Source organism: Dichomitus squalens (assembly GCF_000275845.1).
Source record: "Dichomitus squalens LYAD-421 SS1 unplaced genomic scaffold DICSQscaffold_3, whole genome shotgun sequence".
Lineage (NCBI taxonomy): Eukaryota > Fungi > Basidiomycota > Agaricomycetes > Polyporales > Polyporaceae > Dichomitus > Dichomitus squalens.
In genome coordinates this window covers 484,055-502,081 of record NW_006766885.1, presented here as the reverse complement: position 1 = coordinate 502,081, position 18,027 = coordinate 484,055, and the positions used below count along the sequence as shown (strand labels likewise).

Sequence of the window (18,027 nt, the reverse complement as noted above, 5' to 3'; positions counted from 1 at the left end):
CCTTTCATCCGTCTTCTACCATGGATAGCCCCTATATCTGTAGTCTACTGTATGTACTACGGGTATTTGGGAGGATGGATTAGTCCACGTCACTAGTGCTTGTCACTCACACGAGCAGTAGCAGTTTGGTGACTATGAGGCTCAGTCATACCTCACGAGCTTGCATAACGAGAGCATCAGTCATTAGCGTGCACAAGTACACCGCGCGAAGCATGCACACTGAATACAGCCAGTTCTCTCTTGCGCGCAACGGCACGCGACCAAGTACTATGTAGGTGCTCATCGTCTTCAATTGAAGCTCCGCTCACGGCCTCCTACGGCACGGCTTAGGACACTTGCAGCGGCAAGTGGGGCTCGCCCGCACTGCCTTGTCACGGTGGCTCTCCGTTGCTAGGTCGTCCTGGGTAGCAACGAGCCAGCGACCTGAAAATTGAGTACGCCCATAGTCACGATGGAGATCGCAAGCGAGAGTGAGCTCGGTTGAAATGCTACGTCAGACGCGCGTCGCCTTGGGGCCTGAGAGGGAAGTCCAGGCAGAGTAAGTATCGGTCGCGAGGGAGAGTACATATGTAGCCGCGGAAGCAAATATTAGCGAGCCACAGCAATGAACGTTTGCTCCGTCGAGCGTCGTACTCTGGGCGCGTCGACCACACCAGTTTCGGTGTTCTCGCGGCAGTATGTCTCCAAACAGACTTGTAGAAGGGTGTATGGTGGATAAAATCAGAGCGCATAGCCGACAGAATCCGTATCCTGGAGGAGGCGCAGGCGAAGAATTGCGGTGGCGACCTGATAGGCGCGGTCACATGACGATGTTGACATTGGGTTCGCACGCGCGTGGTGCGGCCAGCGAGTGAAATACTATACCGCCACCACCCGCCCCTGCCCGCCCTCCCTCTCTCCCCCATCCCCAATCCTACTCTCCTCATCGTCCTCAGCGGCGACGACGCGTCTTTCCCGCTGTCCTGGCTTTGGCTTTGGCTACTCAACCCCGCTGCCCCGCGCCATCGCCTGTCTAGCGCCGCGTCGGCTCGCACTACACCCCGCTGTATATTATCCTCACCTTCCTTTGTCCTCCGCCTAGCATGCTCCTCTCTCCGAACGCCGAGTACGTTTCCTTCAGGCAATCAAAACGTGACTCGAGCTTGTCCCCTTGTCGCATCTCAACTCCCCTCTTTCTGCGCACCCCGCCGAAATCAGCATCGTCTCCGCTAGTGTACGACACCCCAATGCTTTCTCCTTCCCCTCTCAGGCGACAAGCGCTTCCCACCCCAGGTCCCGGAGACCCAGACGACGTCTTTCAGTCGCCCCTGCGTGCATACAGCCTCTATCCGCAACGTTCGCCTGCAGGACCTCCAGATTCGTCTATGGCCATCGATGACGAGGACGATCTCTTTCTTGGTCCGTCTCCTTCCTCGTCCCACTTCGTACCACCGCCATCATCCCCTGCCCTTCTCCGAACACCGCTTCGGACCCCTGTGAAGCACCCCTCGGCTGATGGCCTGCGATTGTCCCCGGATCGTTCTGCATTGTCCGTAAAGCACCTCAACGTCGCCTCGGCTCTCTTCTCTGTCCCTAGCGCCGGCACCAAGCGTAAACCGACGCCCATATGTACGACGCCTTCGAGGAGCCGGACAATGACCCCGCTCAATGTTGCATCGGCTACCTCGCATGTCCAGACTTCTGACTCTGCCCTTCTTTTTGATCGGCTTGCGCCTCTTTCTGCGCCCCGTTTCGCCGGTGCGCGTACGACGCCCCACAGCAAGGCTGAAACTGAGCAGCATCTGAAGAAGCAGGCCGAGACGATGACCATGCTAAGCATCCGCGATCTCGATCACTCTGGCGACGAGTCCGGGTATGACTCGGACCCCGACGCAAACCACAACGGGTCGGGAACAATAGAGAAGCACCACCTCCTTTATATGGGAAGTACCGGCGGCTCGGCCGCCGCGCCGTTCTCTATAAAAGCGAGGGCACGAACAAAGGGCTCCAACCAAGGCAAATCTCCTGGACTCGAAATTCTGACTCGCAGGGGTCTGGTCAACGACGAAGAGGTCGCTGAGGCTATCTCACCCGGTGGACACGTCATCAAACGACGAGCGCGATCACGCCCCGTGTCTGCAGAGTTGCTCGAATCAGTCCAGAGTACGCCCGTTCCATCGCAGAACCAGGTATGTGGTATTGTTCAGCATGGCTCTAGCCACTCCCTTTGTGGTGCATTTCAGCCACATGGATGCTGATAGCCGCGGACTTTTAGGTCACGGCGACTCCACGCTTAAATGAGTGCACGAGCGCGAGCACGGTCGCCTTCCCTTCCACTCGAACCATGCGGACACGAACTACATCCAACTCTTCTACCACCTCTTCTGAGTCTGGTTCGCCGCGGCGACGCCCAAATGCCGCAGGCGCGACTCGAACACGCACCGAATCTCATACGAGCCGAACACTCAACAGGCTACAAAGCTCGAGTTCGGCGACTTTGTTCTTCGGGCCCTCTGTTAGTAGCACCACTAACGCGAAGAAGGACAGTAAGTCAGGCAGGACCTCTTCTGCGAGCAAAGCCCCTGCCTCGCCACTCTTTTTGCGAGTGGAACAGCGTTCCGCACGGCGACCGCCGCTGCCTAACCGCCACAGCTACGCTGGTACCGATGACTCTCCCACATGGGCCACCCGTTCGCCTCCTGCCGCAGCTTCATCGCCTGCCCCTATCAACGCCCGCAAGCGCATGGAGTCAGACGGCTCAGATGACGAGGCGGACCTGTTCTTCAGCAGCGGGCCGGCCGACTCCTCGTTCGCAATATCTCTCCAGCGAGAGTGCACGCCCAGTCCGAAGAAGAAGCAGAAGCGCGAGAGCCTCGACCCGCTCCCCAAGAAGTTCCGCGCGCGCGATTCGGGCGTTGTCCTCTCTGACAGCGACGACGACCTCGACCTCGCCTTGATTGACCGGACGAACTTCGTGATGGCCGCGATGCCACGGGCGTCGACGTCCGTCAGCACGGTCGCGTCGTCCGTCGACGACCACGAACTGGTCACCCCTGGCATCGGCCCCTCCGCGGCGTCCGGCTGGCCGACCGTCGTCAATCTCGACGACGACCACTTCAACTTCAACCCTTCTCACAGCTCGGGCATGGGCGCGAGCCGCAGCGTCGACGCGTTCATCCTCCGAACTCTCGCCGCAGGTGGCTCCATCTCCACCCGTGGGGACGCCGAGCCGAAGCGTGTGCCGGGAACCCCGGTGAAGAGGGTCAAGACCGCGCACCTCGTCGGCGGTGTCACGCGCCCGTGGCAGAGCGCTGTCGCGCACAAGATCGGCTTCAAGGAGTTCGAGGTCGGGCCGGGCGAGGGCGTCGGGAAAGGCAAGGCCAAGCCTCGCAAGAGCTTGCCTGCGGCCTTCCCCAGCCTCGGTCGAGCGAAGGGGAACAAGACGGTCAAGGAAAAGCAGGGCAAGGTGGCGGTGGCTAAGGCGGCGGTGTCGGCGAGTGCCAGCGAGAGGGATACGGATGTGGACTTGGACGACGGGGATAGTCCAACGGTGCGGAGGGATCCGAAGTACGATGGGTTGGGTCTCGGGAGGCCGACAAGTGGTCTGCCACCGTTCGCAAGGCCGAGTGGGGACGGGAGAGGTGGGAGAGCGAGCTGGTTGATGCGCAGGAGCAGCAGCGGTGCGTTCTCGAGCTCGAGCGACGCTTCTTCTGTCAATGCCACGCCTACGAGGCTCACGCCGAAAGGTGCGTCCCTGATCGCTGCAAACATAACCTGTACTGATCAGATGCGATGTGCAGAGTGGATGCTACCTCCGCCCCGAGTCCGTACGCCGGGCGCGTCGCCGCTCAAGAGCGCATTGGAGGCGGCCAGCCGGTCCACTTCCGGTTCTTCGTCGTCAACCTCCACCGCGACGAACTCGCCCACCATCAACGCAGTCACACGTAATGCTCCTGGGATGTTGTCTCAGCGCGAACGCAGGGTCAGCCAGAACCTGCGGACGCCCGCTCCCGCACTCTTCCCTACCCTCCACGGCCAGCGGCCACACACCCACGCCCACCCCGCGCGACAGTCTCATGTGCAACCGGCCGTTCGCGCTGGACGGCTCCCTGCCTCCACTAACGAGGAGGAATCTGGGCGATTTGTGCGTGATTTCGTGGAGATCGACGAGCTTGGGAGCGGGGAGTTTGGGCGTGTGATGAAAGTCCGCTACAAGGATCCGGCCCGGGGTACGGACGTGTTCGCTGTCAAGAAGTCGAAGCGGTTCGAAGGCGTCAAACATCGGTGAGTACTCCCCCACAGGCTCGGTGGAACAGTTTTTCGGCGGCTGACCTTTGCTCGTCTGGACAGGCTTCGTCTTCGCGAAGAAGTCGACATCCTGAAGCATCTTTCCGACGCCGCAGCCCGCTCGTCCGATACGTCGATACGCCTCGCCCGTCGACACCCCAACATCCTCGCCTACGTCGACAGCTGGGAGGAAGACGAGACGCTCTATATCCAGACGGAACTATGTGAGCTCGGCAACTTCGCCCACTTCCTCTGGGAGTACGGCCGAACGTTCCCCCAGCTCGACGAAGCGCGTGTCTGGAAGATCATGGCGGAGCTCGCTGCCGGTCTGCGCTTCATCCACGACGCGAACGTTATCCACCTCGACCTGAAACCTGCGAACATCTTCCTCACGGGAGAAGGCCGGCTGAAGATCGGGGACTTTGGTATGGCCTCCGTGTGGCCCAGGCCGTCCCCTCCCGGCGAACCAAGCTTGATCCCCGGGCAGAAGCCTGCCGGGTTCGAGCGCGAAGGCGACAAGCTTTATCTCGCGCCCGAGGTTCTCCAGGGCCGGTACGGCAAGGCTGCCGACGTCTTCAGCCTGGGGATGACCATGCTGGAGACTGCGTCGAACATCGTCGTGCCAGACCAGTGCGTGTTTCTGACTCCCGTGTATGTATGTGATGGCTGACGTTGACATTTCGTGCGCAGGGGCGAAGCGTGGCACCGACTTCGTCGGGAAGACTTCAGCCAGGTCGAGCTCGACGCGACTCCGGAGCTCTGGGATTTGATCAAGAGCATGATGCGAGCGGCGCCCGCGCTGCGTATAGGCATCCTGCTGGTCGACACGCACCCCGTCGTTGTGCGCGCACGTCGTGCGATGGAACGCATGCGCTCGCGATACGGTGCGGTGTTCGGTGCCTCGCCGCTGGGAGCAGTTCCCGAAGGGTTCCTGGACGAGATTCTTGCGCGCGGCCGGCATGGTGCGGGCGACGACGACGACGAAGATGACTGGGAGATGGACCTTGGCGCATGATCCGCTGCGCATGGCTTCATCAGCCATCCTTCTCCCGACGTCTATCCGTTCGATGATGACTGGTCACCGCTGGGACGCTTTCATTTGCGCGTGTGGCGGCGGACCGTCGTGGTTGTGTTCTGTGAGCTATGCGTCTTTTCTCTTGATTCGAAATGCCCTCTCCTACTTTGGAGTTCTATTGTCTAACCTATTCGCCTATGCCCCCCTTGCTCTTTTGTTTATTCTGAGACTCTTGTCCTTCACCGGGAGGGGTCTGATTTTGGTTGTGATATTGTTAATGCGGTGTAATAACAGTCCCAATGCCCCCTTCCTCCATGCCCATCGTCGTGCATATTCCTATTCTCCCTCACGCTCCGAAACTATGGCCTTGCTCACTTCGCTCTCACTTGCACATACATACACTCCTCACACTCAAGCCTTCACCCACACGTCATGTCTCCTTTATTCACCGCGGACCACCATCATCCATGCGCTTGCACGAGATCCCATAATCGCGTTCGGCACCTCTCAGCTCTTGACGCACAGACTCCTCCCCCACCCATCACGATGACTACGTGTTCTTGTTTCATTCTCCCTACCCCATCTTGCGTTATGTTGGTACATTAGACGATTGGTTATGTCACGCGTGCATACTTACGGCCCTACACATGTCTCTACGCCCCTCCGTCTCTTCTGCACATCTTGTTCCCAGTCACGTTTGCATCTGTATGTCCACCGTCGGAGTCCTTGATCACGATCTGCAATTACGGTCCACGAGTTTCGACCACCATCCACTCAGCACGTCGCTACGTTGTCCCGCTCTCGGACCAGTCCGATTGTGATCATGTCCAAGCCCATCTCTTGTTGCAGACCGTTGCGACGTTTGCAACTCGTCGTATTTAGTAGTTGTAGGTAGTGTCTCGTCCAATGGGAATTGGAAAAATCGTATGTTTTGGATGGACACTTTGCGGGTCCACATGTCGGAATCCGTGGCAGAGCATTCAGGGTTGTGGACGAAGGGGACGTTGTTACCAGAGAGATCTGACGTATGCTATCTGCATGTGCGTTACCCGAGAAGGTTATATTGGCAACTGAGGCTCATCGCGAACCGCGGGATCTGCCCGGGGATTGACAGCGGCCGGGGCGTTCGAGGGTAACCCCGTAGATTGGCGCCCGTGGGCAGCCCGGACCGGCCTCGACCAGGGAGGGCAGTTGTCGGCCCGGGATGAGCTGTCCGCGATGGCCTTCTTGGCGCGACATCGGACTCACGCTATATAGTACGCTATCTTTCTCGCTCGCGCCATCCGGAGGACGGTGCGTCCGAGTGTGCAGCGCAGCGTAATGCGCCGTAAGCGGGCCCGTCAAACATGCGGGCATGCCGTACTTAGCACGCTACTACACACGTACGCGAGAGCGGGCCCAAGGCGACCCGCGCCAGCAGCTCCAAGATGTTTGATTTTCGTGATTCGTGATGTGGGTGCTCCCCAGCTGCCAGGAACGAGAGGGAACCAAGGCGGGAGTTCTGCAGCCGCGACGCACTTGTGTGTGTCGCGGTGCGATTTCCACGGAACAGCACGAAAGCTAAAGAAGCCGTTGCGTGTCCGGCGACCGCACCTCCGCTCAGCGGGCGCGAGGGATCCCAACGAACGAGCCCTGAGCGAAGCTAGCGACTCGAATGTGTGTGCGCATCTGCATCCGTGTCTCAGGAACGCTGCGTGCGCCGTGCGTTTGGAGCTGCTGCAGATAGCCCCGCAGGCGCGAGCGACGGCGAGGTTATGTCGCCATACATGTCGCGGCGGTCGACACGAGCGCAGCGGCGAAAATCATTGCGATGGCGATGATTGTCGGCGGTGACAGGGGAAGGGTCGACGGGAGGAGGCCTCCAAGGGCATTCTCCTCCCCCCCTCCCCCCCCCCTTGGCTCATGCTGCACACTGTCCCTGGAGGGCCGATGCAGGGGGGCGATTGGAGGATGGCATCGCGATGGGAAACGTCCGCGCGGGATCCGCATCGCGCGAACAAAGTGTACATGGGCGCGGGCGTAACCAGACGACTGCATGCACCGTCCATGTATGTATCGCGCGAGGGCATAGAATGCGAGCCCGGACGGACGCGGAGCGCGACGAGAAGCGTGGCTGGGTGAGGAAGCTGGGGATAGGGGAGCGGGATCGCTGCCACGACGGACGCCACGAAGACGGGGAAATGTAACCATTCTGGGGGCGGACGGTGCACTCGGGACGGGCGTCCGCCTGAGGGCATGGACGGCGAGGCGGGGGGGCTGCCGGATGGGGCAGGAGGGGGCGGGGCGGGTAGGACGAAGGGGGAAAGACCGAAAATGACGGTGTTGCGCGCGAAGGCGGATGGTGGGATTGGTGGGAGAAAGGCTGTTGGAGGGATGGAGCGGGCGTGGGAGGGGCAAAGGATGGGATGCCAGCTGGTGAGAGCCTCTCTCCTCTTTCGCTGAGAGCAGCGGGCGAGGACTGGACTGAGGTATTAGCACGGTGTCTGTCTGTAGTAGATACTGGCCAGCGACGGCATTCATCCGCGGCTGTGCACTGGGCATCGCACCCTGTACTAAGTAAGAATCCACGACTCATAAGCGCTGGGCTACGGCCGAGGCGTACCTGACAACTTGCCAATCTCCTCCGGCGCCCGCCAAGATTTCTCCCTCTCTCCTCGCCTCTATCTCTCTCTTCTCTCCACACTCCCTCCTCCTCCGTCGCCCTTCTTCCTCTCGTCGCCAGCCACCCCGCTGGCCTCAATACAAATGCTCCCTCATCCCCGCCCCCTCCTCGACATCCCACCCCACGATCCTTCCCGCCTCCAGAACAGAGCCCAGCCCGCTCTCTACCATCTTCCACCCTCGCACAACATCCCCCACAACTCTATCCACCACCATCCCTACCCCATCGCCCCGCCCCCCTTCGACCCCCGCCTCGCCCGAGACCCCGCACACGACCTCCACCATCCCACCCAGAACCAGACCTGCGTTCCTGCACTCATCCCTCCGGGCATGGACCCGTCCCAGGTCGACATCCGCACCTTCTACCCCTACACCCCCAACGAGGTCAAGCACCGCAAGCGCACCACTCGCGCTCAACTCAAGGTCCTCGAAGGCGTTTACAAGTATGACACAAAGCCCAACGCGTCCCTCCGCAAGAAGCTCGCCGCCGAGCTCGACATGACCCCTCGCGGTGTCCAGGTCCGTCCTCTCCCCCTCTCCTCCCCTTCGCGTCCCCGATCAACCACTCGACGCGTCGTACCCCTGTTCCTCCCCACATGACCGCGTCCCCTCAACCGTCTTCTTATCCCCCCTCTCTTTCTTCCCTAGGTCTGGTTCCAAAACCGCCGCGCAAAGACCAAGCAGCAGGCAAAGAAGGCCGAGGCCGCTACCTCCGTCAACCCGTCCAAGCTTGCCGCAGCTGGTCCCGCCGCGGCTGGCGCGTCGCCTTCGAATCCCCCTATCGCCCCCCGAGTAGAAACAGATGGCGACGACGATCACAACGATTTGGATGAAGATGCCCTCTCGCCGGCGCCTCCCTCTCCACAGGCCCGCTCGGAAGAAACTGCCCCGGACGAGGCCCTGGCCCCCGATGGAAACAGCAACTTAAACGCGAACGAGCCCGACCAACTCAACTCTACTCCTGATAGCCGCCGTGGATCCATCGCCCCTCCTCCGCTCCCCTCGTGGGCAACAGCCTCGCCCTCGCCCTCCTCCGCGCCGGCCTTGGGCGCGCACCAGCAGCAGCAGCAGCCCCCTGCGCACGCAAGTCCGAACTTCTCGGGCCATGTCAATGCCCACGTCCGTCTGTCCACACATCCCCCTTCCGTGACAGCATACTCAAACGGCCATCTCGCACCTCCCGATCTGTACGCGCAGCGCCGCACGTCCCTGCCCGTCGCCTCCCTCTCCCCTGGCCGCCTGGGCATGGTGCAGAAGCGCGGCTTCGATCCCATGCGCCGACGCCTCTCCTCCGACATGGGCGGACACGGGCACCGCATGCAAGCGCACCCCTACGCGCACGTCGCCGCAACCGCGAACGCCAACACCGCGCACGGCGCGTACGCCGAGGCGGTCGACGGCCCGCACCACCCGCAGATGATGCGCCGCCCGCAGCTCATGCCGCGCATGAGCGCGCCCTACCCGCCCGGCCCGCACCCGAACCAGCTGCACCCCGCGCACGCGCACTCGCTGCCCACCGTCCCTTCGCAGGCGCACCGCCCGTCGCTCCCCGCTCCGCGCACGTACGACATGTCTGACATGCCCGCCCCGCCGCACACCCCGATGTACCACCCAGGCCAGGGCTACGACGTCCTCGCGCCGCGGCACTCGATCGACGGCAGCGCGCTCGGACTCATGCACGCGCACGCGCAGATGAGCATGGGCATGCAGCAGCAGCAGCAGCAGCAGCAGCAGCAGCACATGGACGGCATGGGCGACGCGTACAGCATGGACATGAACGTCAGCCCGCTCGACCCCCGCGGGTACGCGATCTCCCAGCGGCCGATCGCCCCGCCCGTCCCCGGGCCGCTGCCCTCGCCGAACTTCTCGTTCGGGAACCCGTTCGCGCCGAGCCCGTCGTCGAGCTCGGCGTCGGGGACACCGCCGAACGGCGCGTCGCCGCCGCTGCTGTCGCTGCCCCGGCGCTCGAGCGAGGGCGGGGTGTCCGACGCGGACACGGAGGAGAGCAGCGCGGCGCCGCTGTCGCGGTTCGGCAGCGTCGCGAGCATCGGCGGGGGCAGCGAGGTGAGCTGGACGAGCGCGTACAGCAACTCGGAGGGCGGGCACATCGAGGGGGCGCCGGAGGACGGCAGCATCTGCGGGAGCAGGCGAGAGAGCTGGTGAGTCGTCGTTCGTCGTTCGTTTCCACCGACCGTGTGTTGTGTGAGCGACGCGTGTTCGCCACGCGGGTCCTGCTCGTGCATATCTCACCTCTGGTCACGTCTTCGATGGGTCGATCAGAACGTTCGTACGCGATAGGCGCTGACGAGTTGGATCTTGTGCAGCGCGTCCGGACACTTCCTCGAACTCTTCTCGGATCTCGACGTCGGCAGCAACGGCGGCACGCCCGCTCCGCCGCCCATGCACGAGCAGCACCAGCAACACCTCCAGCACTCGTCGTCGACATCGCACTTGTCCCCAGCCATCTATCCCGCGCACCACATGCAGTCGCATTCTCCCGATGCGCAGGCACCTCAGGACGGGGACGGAGGGTACCCCTCGCCGTCATCGGCGTCCACGATATCCGCGGGCAGCAACCACAGCCACCAACAACATACCATCCCCCACGATAACTCCCCGAACCCGCATACCGCCGTCGGCAACGGCAACGGCAACCGGGTAGGGCAAGGCCACGCGAGGACGAACACGTCGAGCGAGCTCGCCTTCGCGCTCCAGGACGCGCAGGCGAAGGACGACATAGGCCCGCTGCAGTATCCCGAGTACCCGTCGGGGAACAGCGATCACAATATAGCGCACGAGCAGGGCTATCAGCAGTATCCGCAGGAACAAGCGCACCACGCGCACCCGGAGTACCAGAAGGCGCAGGCGCAGGGACACTTCCCCACCGTCTACGAGGGATACGTGTACCCTCCCCCCGGAAACGAGAACGAGGCGTACGCGGCGGGCGCGATCGAGCTGTCGCACATGTGCGTGCCGGCGTCCGAGGGCGTCCATTTCATGGGGGGCTACATGCAGTACCCATAGTACCAGTACGGACGGGGCGCTCCCTGCGTTCCAGTGACTGCTGCTCGGTCGACGAGTAATGCGCCGGCCGCTTCCCGACCTCCGATCTCCTGCATGCATCTTATACCTTTGGGTCCGTGAACCCGAGGACGTCCGATATCGGCCCAGCGAGGGCTCGGCGCGTCCCCCCGCCCGTCGCTTCCTGCCCGCCTAAAAGCGTGCTCGCCACCTCTTTTGTACCAACACCCGCATCCCCGGACCATTGTGTACTCTATCGCGTGCGCGCGCTGTTGTCTCACGCTGTCTGTACGTCCCCGTCTTGTCTGCCCGCATCCGCCGTTCTCGCATAGCTATAGCCGCAATCTGCTCTAATGTTCCTGCCCGCAACCTTTGCGTCTCACGCGGTGGGTGCTCTTTCGTTCCCCCCACCCAATCTCTTATCTGCCTGCTTGCTCTGTGTCCCTTCGCAATCTACACCGTCTCTACCTCGTGTTCGGTTGTCTCCTGGTGCAATCACGGACTTACCTTCTCCGATGCCCTCATCTGTTTTTTCGCCCTTCTCTACATATTTACCATTCGTAACGTATCCATACAATACAGTGTCTCTCTTCCATATCTGTGTACACCTATGATATCCCTCCTACGCACTCTCACCGTCTTCCCCGTCTCGTAACGTCCCGCTAGCGTCGTAGCCCGGACCTTGACCCGAACCTCGATCCGCGCAACTTATCATTACATTTATTCCCGATTTGTGTCTCGTCGCGTAGCGGTGCTGCCTGGCACCGCCTCGTCCGTTCGTTAGCCTCGTCGCCCACCGCCTTACCTTACCGCTGTCGTGATCTTCTGCTCTTGACCGTCGTACCGCTCAGCTGATGATGTCGACGCTGTCTTCCGTCCATCTACTGTAGAACGCCTGTATAATCTGCCGTCCCCTCGCATCCATCATCCCCCCCCCCATCAGAATTCCTCTCTCGTTCTCAACACATGCACACTGTCACGTTCCTTGCTCACTCGCGCTCTGGGTTTCCATCTTTCATCCTTCATCGTCCTCGGTCTCCAACTCCGCCCGTCTGTCCCTCTCCGGCGTTCTGCATGTTGCTCATACTGTCTATACTCTCATACCCGGGGGGCGAGGCGGCGCCCGTTCCGTGTTAATGCCCACCGCCGCCGTCGCCGCCACACCCCTTCCTATCGCTCCAGCTCGGAAAGATGGGAGGAGCTGCCCGGCGACGAGCTTTGTACATACGCTGTAACCCTGTACATAGTGTATCATCCCACCGCAATCGACGTTATCAATCAGACTCGGATCGCCGTCCGCAGAAATTGCAGCGACCAGCTGACAGACCGACCCGCACAGCCATCCGCACATCCTCCGCACCCGACCTCAAGGCTCACGGCATTCGTGATTCGTCCGCCACGAGCACGGAGCGAATCCGTGCATGCCTTCAGCAGAGACATAGCCACAGCAGCTTCGACGGGCCCCTTGCACGACGTCGCCTCGTCCCTCATTCCTCCACACTGACAAGCAGTGCTTCGCCAGGTACACTGAGTGTCATCCATTCGCCATGCCACCCTCGGCCCGCAACACCGCTGCCTATTCGCGAGGCACAAACCGCACCCGGAGGGATCTGTAAGGCGAGATGAAGGGGAGGACGCTGATAAACGGCAGTCAAGGTGACATGTGTGATCTGCACACGCGCATCGTGCCCCCCCACCCCCTCACCGAGTCGCTGGTGACCTTGTGAGGTGTGCTACGTGGGTGGAATCCCGCGACGAGCGGGACGGCGATGGGCGAGATGGAGCTTGATCACGATTGCGGATAGCGTAAAACATGGACTTAGCAGTGCGGGCCTAGTGAGATATTGCGGTTCCACATAGGCACGCGGGAGCGCAGCTCCGTCGCCCCCCCCCCCGTCCAATTCGCTTGAGAAGACATGTCCATCGCGATCTGGTGATCTCCACTTGTCTCGCCCGGTCGCCTCGTGAAGCTTCCTCGAGGCGGTGAAGTTGAGTGGGCAGGGCAGTGAACGTTTAGCGACCATACTCAACGCACAATCGGGCGCTGCCAACACTGGTCTTCGCCGTGTGGGAATCCTCCGGGCAGGGCAGGCGTCCAGGAGAGGACGATGTCCTCGTTACGTGTAGACCGCGAAGGTCAGACTATGCGTCCACAGCCGGACCTGCAGGACGTATTTGACTGGGGCGTCGGGTAACTGCTGTCCCTCCTAAGGCAGCAGTGTACTCGAGCGTCGAACGGACGCGATCGTCGCGCGCGTCCGCGGGGCCTGACAGAGTGAAGATCGGCCGGAGCTAATGCGTTTGTTGTGTGATAGATGAACTTTAAGCGTGGACAATGCCAAGGGCAGGAAGGTTTCCGAGGGACCATCACCGCGAGCAGCTGTCAGGATGTGCGCTCCGTAGATCCTTGAGACATCAGGCTCATGTGTCTGTGGCGGGCTGGACGAGGACTCTGCGTGAACACATTATGACGGTGGTGGGGCGCTTGAGGCTGTCGACTGTCACCCTCGCAGACAGCTCGCAGCAGTGGAGTGCTCAAAGCTTAGTGATGTTCGTGGGAGGAATGACAGAGCCACCGAAAGACGCAGGATGGTGTGGATGGAGCACAGGCGGTGGGATCCCGTACGGGCGTGGTCCGCCAAAACCGAGCCAACCGGACATGCCCAGATTGAAAGATGGCTGTTCGCCCCCGTCGCCGTCTCCGCTCGAGCCAGGGGCGCCCCCGCCAGCGAGGTGCGAACGAGACGTGAGGATGTCATGCACCTGTCGGACAAGTGTCACGCCAGACGTCAGCCGATGCCGTGTATGCGTGCGGATATAACCACCAGCACGTCAGCGCGTACCTGCATGCGTAAGCCGTGCGTCGCAGCTCGCAAACCTCGCAGTTCTTCCGTTGTCCGCAGAGATTCCGCGCCTCGTGAGGCCGCCAGTGCGCCGAGTGCGCCCGCGAGCGTCACCAGAGACGAATGGAGAGTGGCGAGCGTGTCCGGAAGCGGCGTCGAGGGGTCTAAGGGCGGTATGGAGATCGAAGCCGGTGCATTGGGAGTGAATGATGAACCTTGCGCGTAAGGCATGCCAGGTGTCTGACCGTGACCAGGCGTGGGGAACGAGGACGCGGCGTAAACCGAAGTCGGAGAGGTGCTTGCATACATCGACGGGTACGTAGAACTCGGAGGCGACAGTGGTACACGGCTTTGCCCGACAGATGAGGAGAGATACGGTTGGGCAACGCTTGAAGTGCTTCCGTATCCAGTGTGAGTGGACACGGTCTCGGGCGGAGGGAAGTAGGACGCGATATCTATAGAATCCCGTGGGGCGGAGGACGGGGGATTGTCTGAGCGAGCTACCGCGGTTGCGGGGGCCAGCTCTTCAGCTAATTGACGTTCGAATGCTATTGAGGCCTCGAAGTCTTCCGGCTGCTCCTCTTGGGGCACCTCGGGATGAACGTCGGGTCGGTACCATGGTCCTAGAGCGTGCTTTACGGCGAACATTTCGCTGCGGAGCGTGTGTACAACGCTCTCTAATGCTGATAGTCTCAGGCGCAGCATTGCATTCTCTGCAGCCAAGTCGGAAGGGGGCTGTCCTGTAGAAGTCGTCGGACTTGCAGAAGCAGATGCGGAGGTCGTGCTCTGACAGGCATAGTTGCAGTTCATCATCGACCGGATGATGGAGTCCAAGGACGTACCTTCTCTTCGGGGTGGTCTCGGGAATCCGTTTCCGGATATTCCTGGGAACTGGCTAACTTGACCACACCGGACTCCGAACACTGATGCTCTTTGACGTCCCTCCTGAGAATACGGCTAGAGCAGCGTGCCTCTGGGCAGGGAACTTCGATGAATTGACAAACGTCCTTGACGTGGATAGGGAGGAGAAGGCGTTGGCAAGTATACGGACATCCGAGAGGTTCTTGAGGACACCGGACGATCAACTCGTCCACCAACTGCCAGATTTATGGATACCGTGAGCAGTCAAGATAGCAATGTGTCAAATTGGACATACGTTGCGTATCACGGGGTCCGCGGGAGTAAGGTCATGAACACTCAGGGGAGTTCGGTCGATGGGACATTGGCGATTGATGGCAATAGCTTGGGAGATACATTCGTAGCAAAACGTATGGCAGCACGTCCGGGTGGTGCAGGGTTCGACGAAAGGTGAGCTACAGAAATATTTCAGCGGGCCGGACCGAAGGATCGAGCGAAAAGACAGACCGGCAGATGCAGCATACCTAGGCGTCGACGCTCTCCGTGAATATCAAACTTTTGTATGATGACCAAGCGAACAACTCACAAGATTCGCGTTGGGGTTATCGACATACGTTAGAGATGCCATGATGATGGCGGCACCAGAGTTCGGGATTGAGAAGCGCAAGGACTCGCCGAGTGCAGTGGCAGCGGAAGACCGTTGTCAGTACTGAGAACTGCGAAGGCCGTCGCCATGCGCGTGATTGCTCCCGGACACGCGAGATTGCCTTTCCGATACTCCCGGCCCCGGCCCGGTCATAGCCGCCTGCCAAGCGCCCACAGCTTCAACCGAACTTCAAATTGAAAGTGCATCCACCGACGGTCATCCTTCTGCCATCTCTTTGCCGCAATCCCGCCGCAAACCTCAGCTCATACGAGGCACTGCGATGGTCTCTGTGTACATATCACGGCCGCCGGCTTCAAAGAGGCGCATTTTGTTGCATCGATGAAATGGGCCCGGAGGAGCCTCGGACCGTTCCAGCAACGACTCGCGGTCCGGTACCTCGAGCCTGACCCTTCCCTTGGCCCGCCCCGCCTTCGAGGACCTCATAAGGAGCGCACAACCTTGACGGACCCTTTGTCGACTTCGCCTCCCCAGTCACACTATGACCTCGTTCGCGTATACCACCCCGTTCGCGTCTAACCCCATCGAGACCAGAGAGGAGCTAACACAGTATCTCATCGGTCTACTCGATCCCCTTGCCGCCCACACGTCTCCCGGAGGTGCTCGCATTCATCTCGGTTTCACTGGCACCCATTACGACGAGGCAGCAGCTCATCTGGAGGGCTTCTCGCGCCCAATATGGGGTCTTGCGTCCTTGCTTGCGGGCGGAGGCTCATACCCTGGCGTGGAGCGCTGGATCCGCGGTTTCACCAATGGTACGAACCCTGATCATGAAGAGTTTTGGGGAAACATGCGCAGCAAGGACCAGCGCATGGTCGAATGCTCCGCTATCGGTTTCGCCCTCTCGGTCGCGAAAGAGCAAATCTGGGATCCCCTCCCGGATGAAGGCAAGCGGAACCTCGAGAACTGGCTCGGTGGTATGAACGACAAGGATATGCCCAATACCAACTGGCTATGGTTCCGCGTATGTCCCCTTCACCTTTCGCGTGCTCTCAATGAGATTGACTGCCGTGTAGGTTTTCGCCAACCTCGGGTTGTCTAAGGTCGGCTCCCCCAAGTTTGACGCGAACCGGATGAAAGCAGACCTCGATCACCTGGACACATTCTATATCGGCGACGGATGGTCGCGGGATGGGCCAGAAGGCGTCGTCCAGCTCGATTATTACTCATCTTCCTTCGCCATTCAGTTTGCCCAGTTGGTCTACTCCAAGTTGGCGCAGGATTACGACCCGGCCCGGTGCGAAGAGTTCCGGAATCGCGCCCGCCAATTCGCGCTGGACTTTGTGCACTACTTCGACGAACAAGGTGCATACTGCGTTCTGATTGGCCTGACGTGCTGTTGACTATTCATGCATCCTCTGTACAGGCCGCGCAATTCCCTTCGGCAGAAGTCTGACCTACCGCGCCGCCATGTCCTCCTTCTGGGGCGCTCTGGCCTTCGCCGACGTCGATCCCCCAGCACCTCTCACCTGGGGCGCCATCAGAGGCCTCCAGCTCCGGAACCTCCGCTACTGGGCCCGCCAGCCTGGCGCATACAACAGCGACGGCACCTTCACCATCGGCTATGTCTATCCGAACCATAACATGACCGAGAACTACAATTCACCGGGCAGCCCGTACTGGTTCTGCAAGTCCTTCATCGCCCTCGCCCTCCCGCCCTCGCACCCCTTCTGGTCATCTCCCGAAGAGCCCTACCCCGCCGCCCTCCGCAACACCGTCAAGCCCCTCCACAAGCCGCTGCACATCGCGACGAACCTGGGCGGCCACACCTACGTCCTCTCCTCGGGCCAGCAGTGCTCCTACCCCGTCAAGCAGAGCGCGGCCAAATACGGCAAGTTCGCGTACTCCTCCGCGTTCGGCTACAGCGTCCCCGTCGGCTCGCTCACCCTCGAGGAGCACGGCGGCGACAGCGCGCTCGCGCTCTCCGCGGACGGCGGCGAGACGTGGAAGTTCCGGCGCGAGACGAAGGAGGCGCGCATCGAGAGCGGGGGGTGGCTGCGCTCCGCGTGGTACCCGTGGCCCGACGTGTCCGTGGAGACGTGGCTCGTGCCCCCGACCGCGGACGCCCCGCTCTGGCACCTGCGCGTGCACCGCATCCGCAGCGGCCGCCCTCTCCTCTCCGCCGAGGGCGGCTGGGCGATCTTCGGGCAGGGCGCGGAGGACCGGGCGCTGGAGCCGTCGACGGGTGAGGCGTACGGGACGCTTGAGGAGGGCAGCGCTGCACGTGCGACGTCCAAGGCGGGCGTGTCGGGCATCGTCGAGCTGCGCGAGCGGCCGAGCAGGAAGGGCAGGGCGATGCGCACGGACGCGAACACGAACCTCATGGTGCCGAGAGCGGTGATGCCGACGCTCCTGGATGAGCATGATGCGCAGGAGGGGGATATTTGGTTGGTGACGGCGGTGTTCGGCCTCCCGAGCAAGACTGGGGAGGAGGGCGCTGAGCCTGGCTGGGAAGCGGAGTGGAAGAAACGGCCTGTGACTCCTGAAGCTATCGCTTCGCTCATCGCGTAGGGCATCGAAACGTAGAAGAGAAGCGACAGTATGTATCACTATGTATCGTAATTCGTGGCTCTCGGGATGTCGTCCTTGTCATTTCGGGTCGATGATCCACTTGGTTTTTGAAATAAATTCACTGACCTTGTCTTTCATGCTTCTTGAATGGATGACTGTGCGATTACACTGAGAGCACAATGCGGATA

The 18,027-nt window shown here is 61.1% G+C and overlaps 3 protein-coding genes across 3 annotated transcripts; 2 read left to right on the top strand and 1 right to left on the bottom strand.

Moving 5' to 3' along the window:
- Positions 1 to 900: 900 nt before the first annotated feature.
- Positions 901 to 6,040, top strand: DICSQDRAFT_152432 (uncharacterized protein). The gene is made up of 5 exons (XM_007361731.1): positions 901 to 2,168; positions 2,255 to 3,725; positions 3,780 to 4,263; positions 4,330 to 4,896; positions 4,957 to 6,040. Exons 1-5 carry the CDS (start codon positions 1,083 to 1,085, stop codon positions 5,279 to 5,281), a joined length of 3,933 nt encoding a protein of 1,310 aa, XP_007361793.1. The 5' UTR covers positions 901 to 1,082; the 3' UTR covers positions 5,282 to 6,040.
- Positions 6,041 to 8,182: 2,142 nt separating this feature from the next.
- On the bottom strand, positions 8,183 to 15,292 carry DICSQDRAFT_79069 (uncharacterized protein; the record flags this gene model as incomplete). The annotated part of the gene is made up of 7 exons (XM_007361730.1): positions 8,183 to 8,464; positions 8,594 to 13,726; positions 13,807 to 14,592; positions 14,649 to 14,903; positions 14,963 to 15,119; positions 15,172 to 15,188; positions 15,251 to 15,292. The coding sequence occupies 6 exons, from the start codon at positions 15,290 to 15,292 to the stop codon at positions 13,499 to 13,501; spliced, it is 1,485 nt and encodes a 494-aa protein (XP_007361792.1). The 3' UTR covers positions 8,183 to 8,464; positions 8,594 to 13,498.
- Positions 15,293 to 15,809: 517 nt separating this feature from the next.
- On the top strand, positions 15,810 to 17,914 carry DICSQDRAFT_177812 (uncharacterized protein; the record flags this gene model as incomplete). Its single annotated transcript, XM_007361729.1, has 3 exons — positions 15,810 to 16,292; positions 16,345 to 16,633; positions 16,695 to 17,914. The coding sequence occupies 3 exons, from the start codon at positions 15,810 to 15,812 to the stop codon at positions 17,837 to 17,839; spliced, it is 1,917 nt and encodes a 638-aa protein (XP_007361791.1). The 3' UTR covers positions 17,840 to 17,914.
- Positions 17,915 to 18,027: the final 113 nt, after the last annotated feature.

Bases quoted from the DNA above. Each gene is read 5' to 3' on its own strand.
- DICSQDRAFT_152432 (XM_007361731.1), top strand. From the start codon at position 1,083: ATGCTCCTCTCTCCGAACGCCGAGTACGTTTCCTTCAGGCAATCAAAA. The intron at 4,264-4,329 runs GTGAGTACTCCC...TCGTCTGGACAG, and splicing joins TTCGAAGGCGTCAAACATCG to GCTTCGTCTTCGCGAAGAAG. The intron at 4,897-4,956 runs GTGCGTGTTTCT...TTTCGTGCGCAG, and splicing joins AACATCGTCGTGCCAGACCA to GGGCGAAGCGTGGCACCGAC.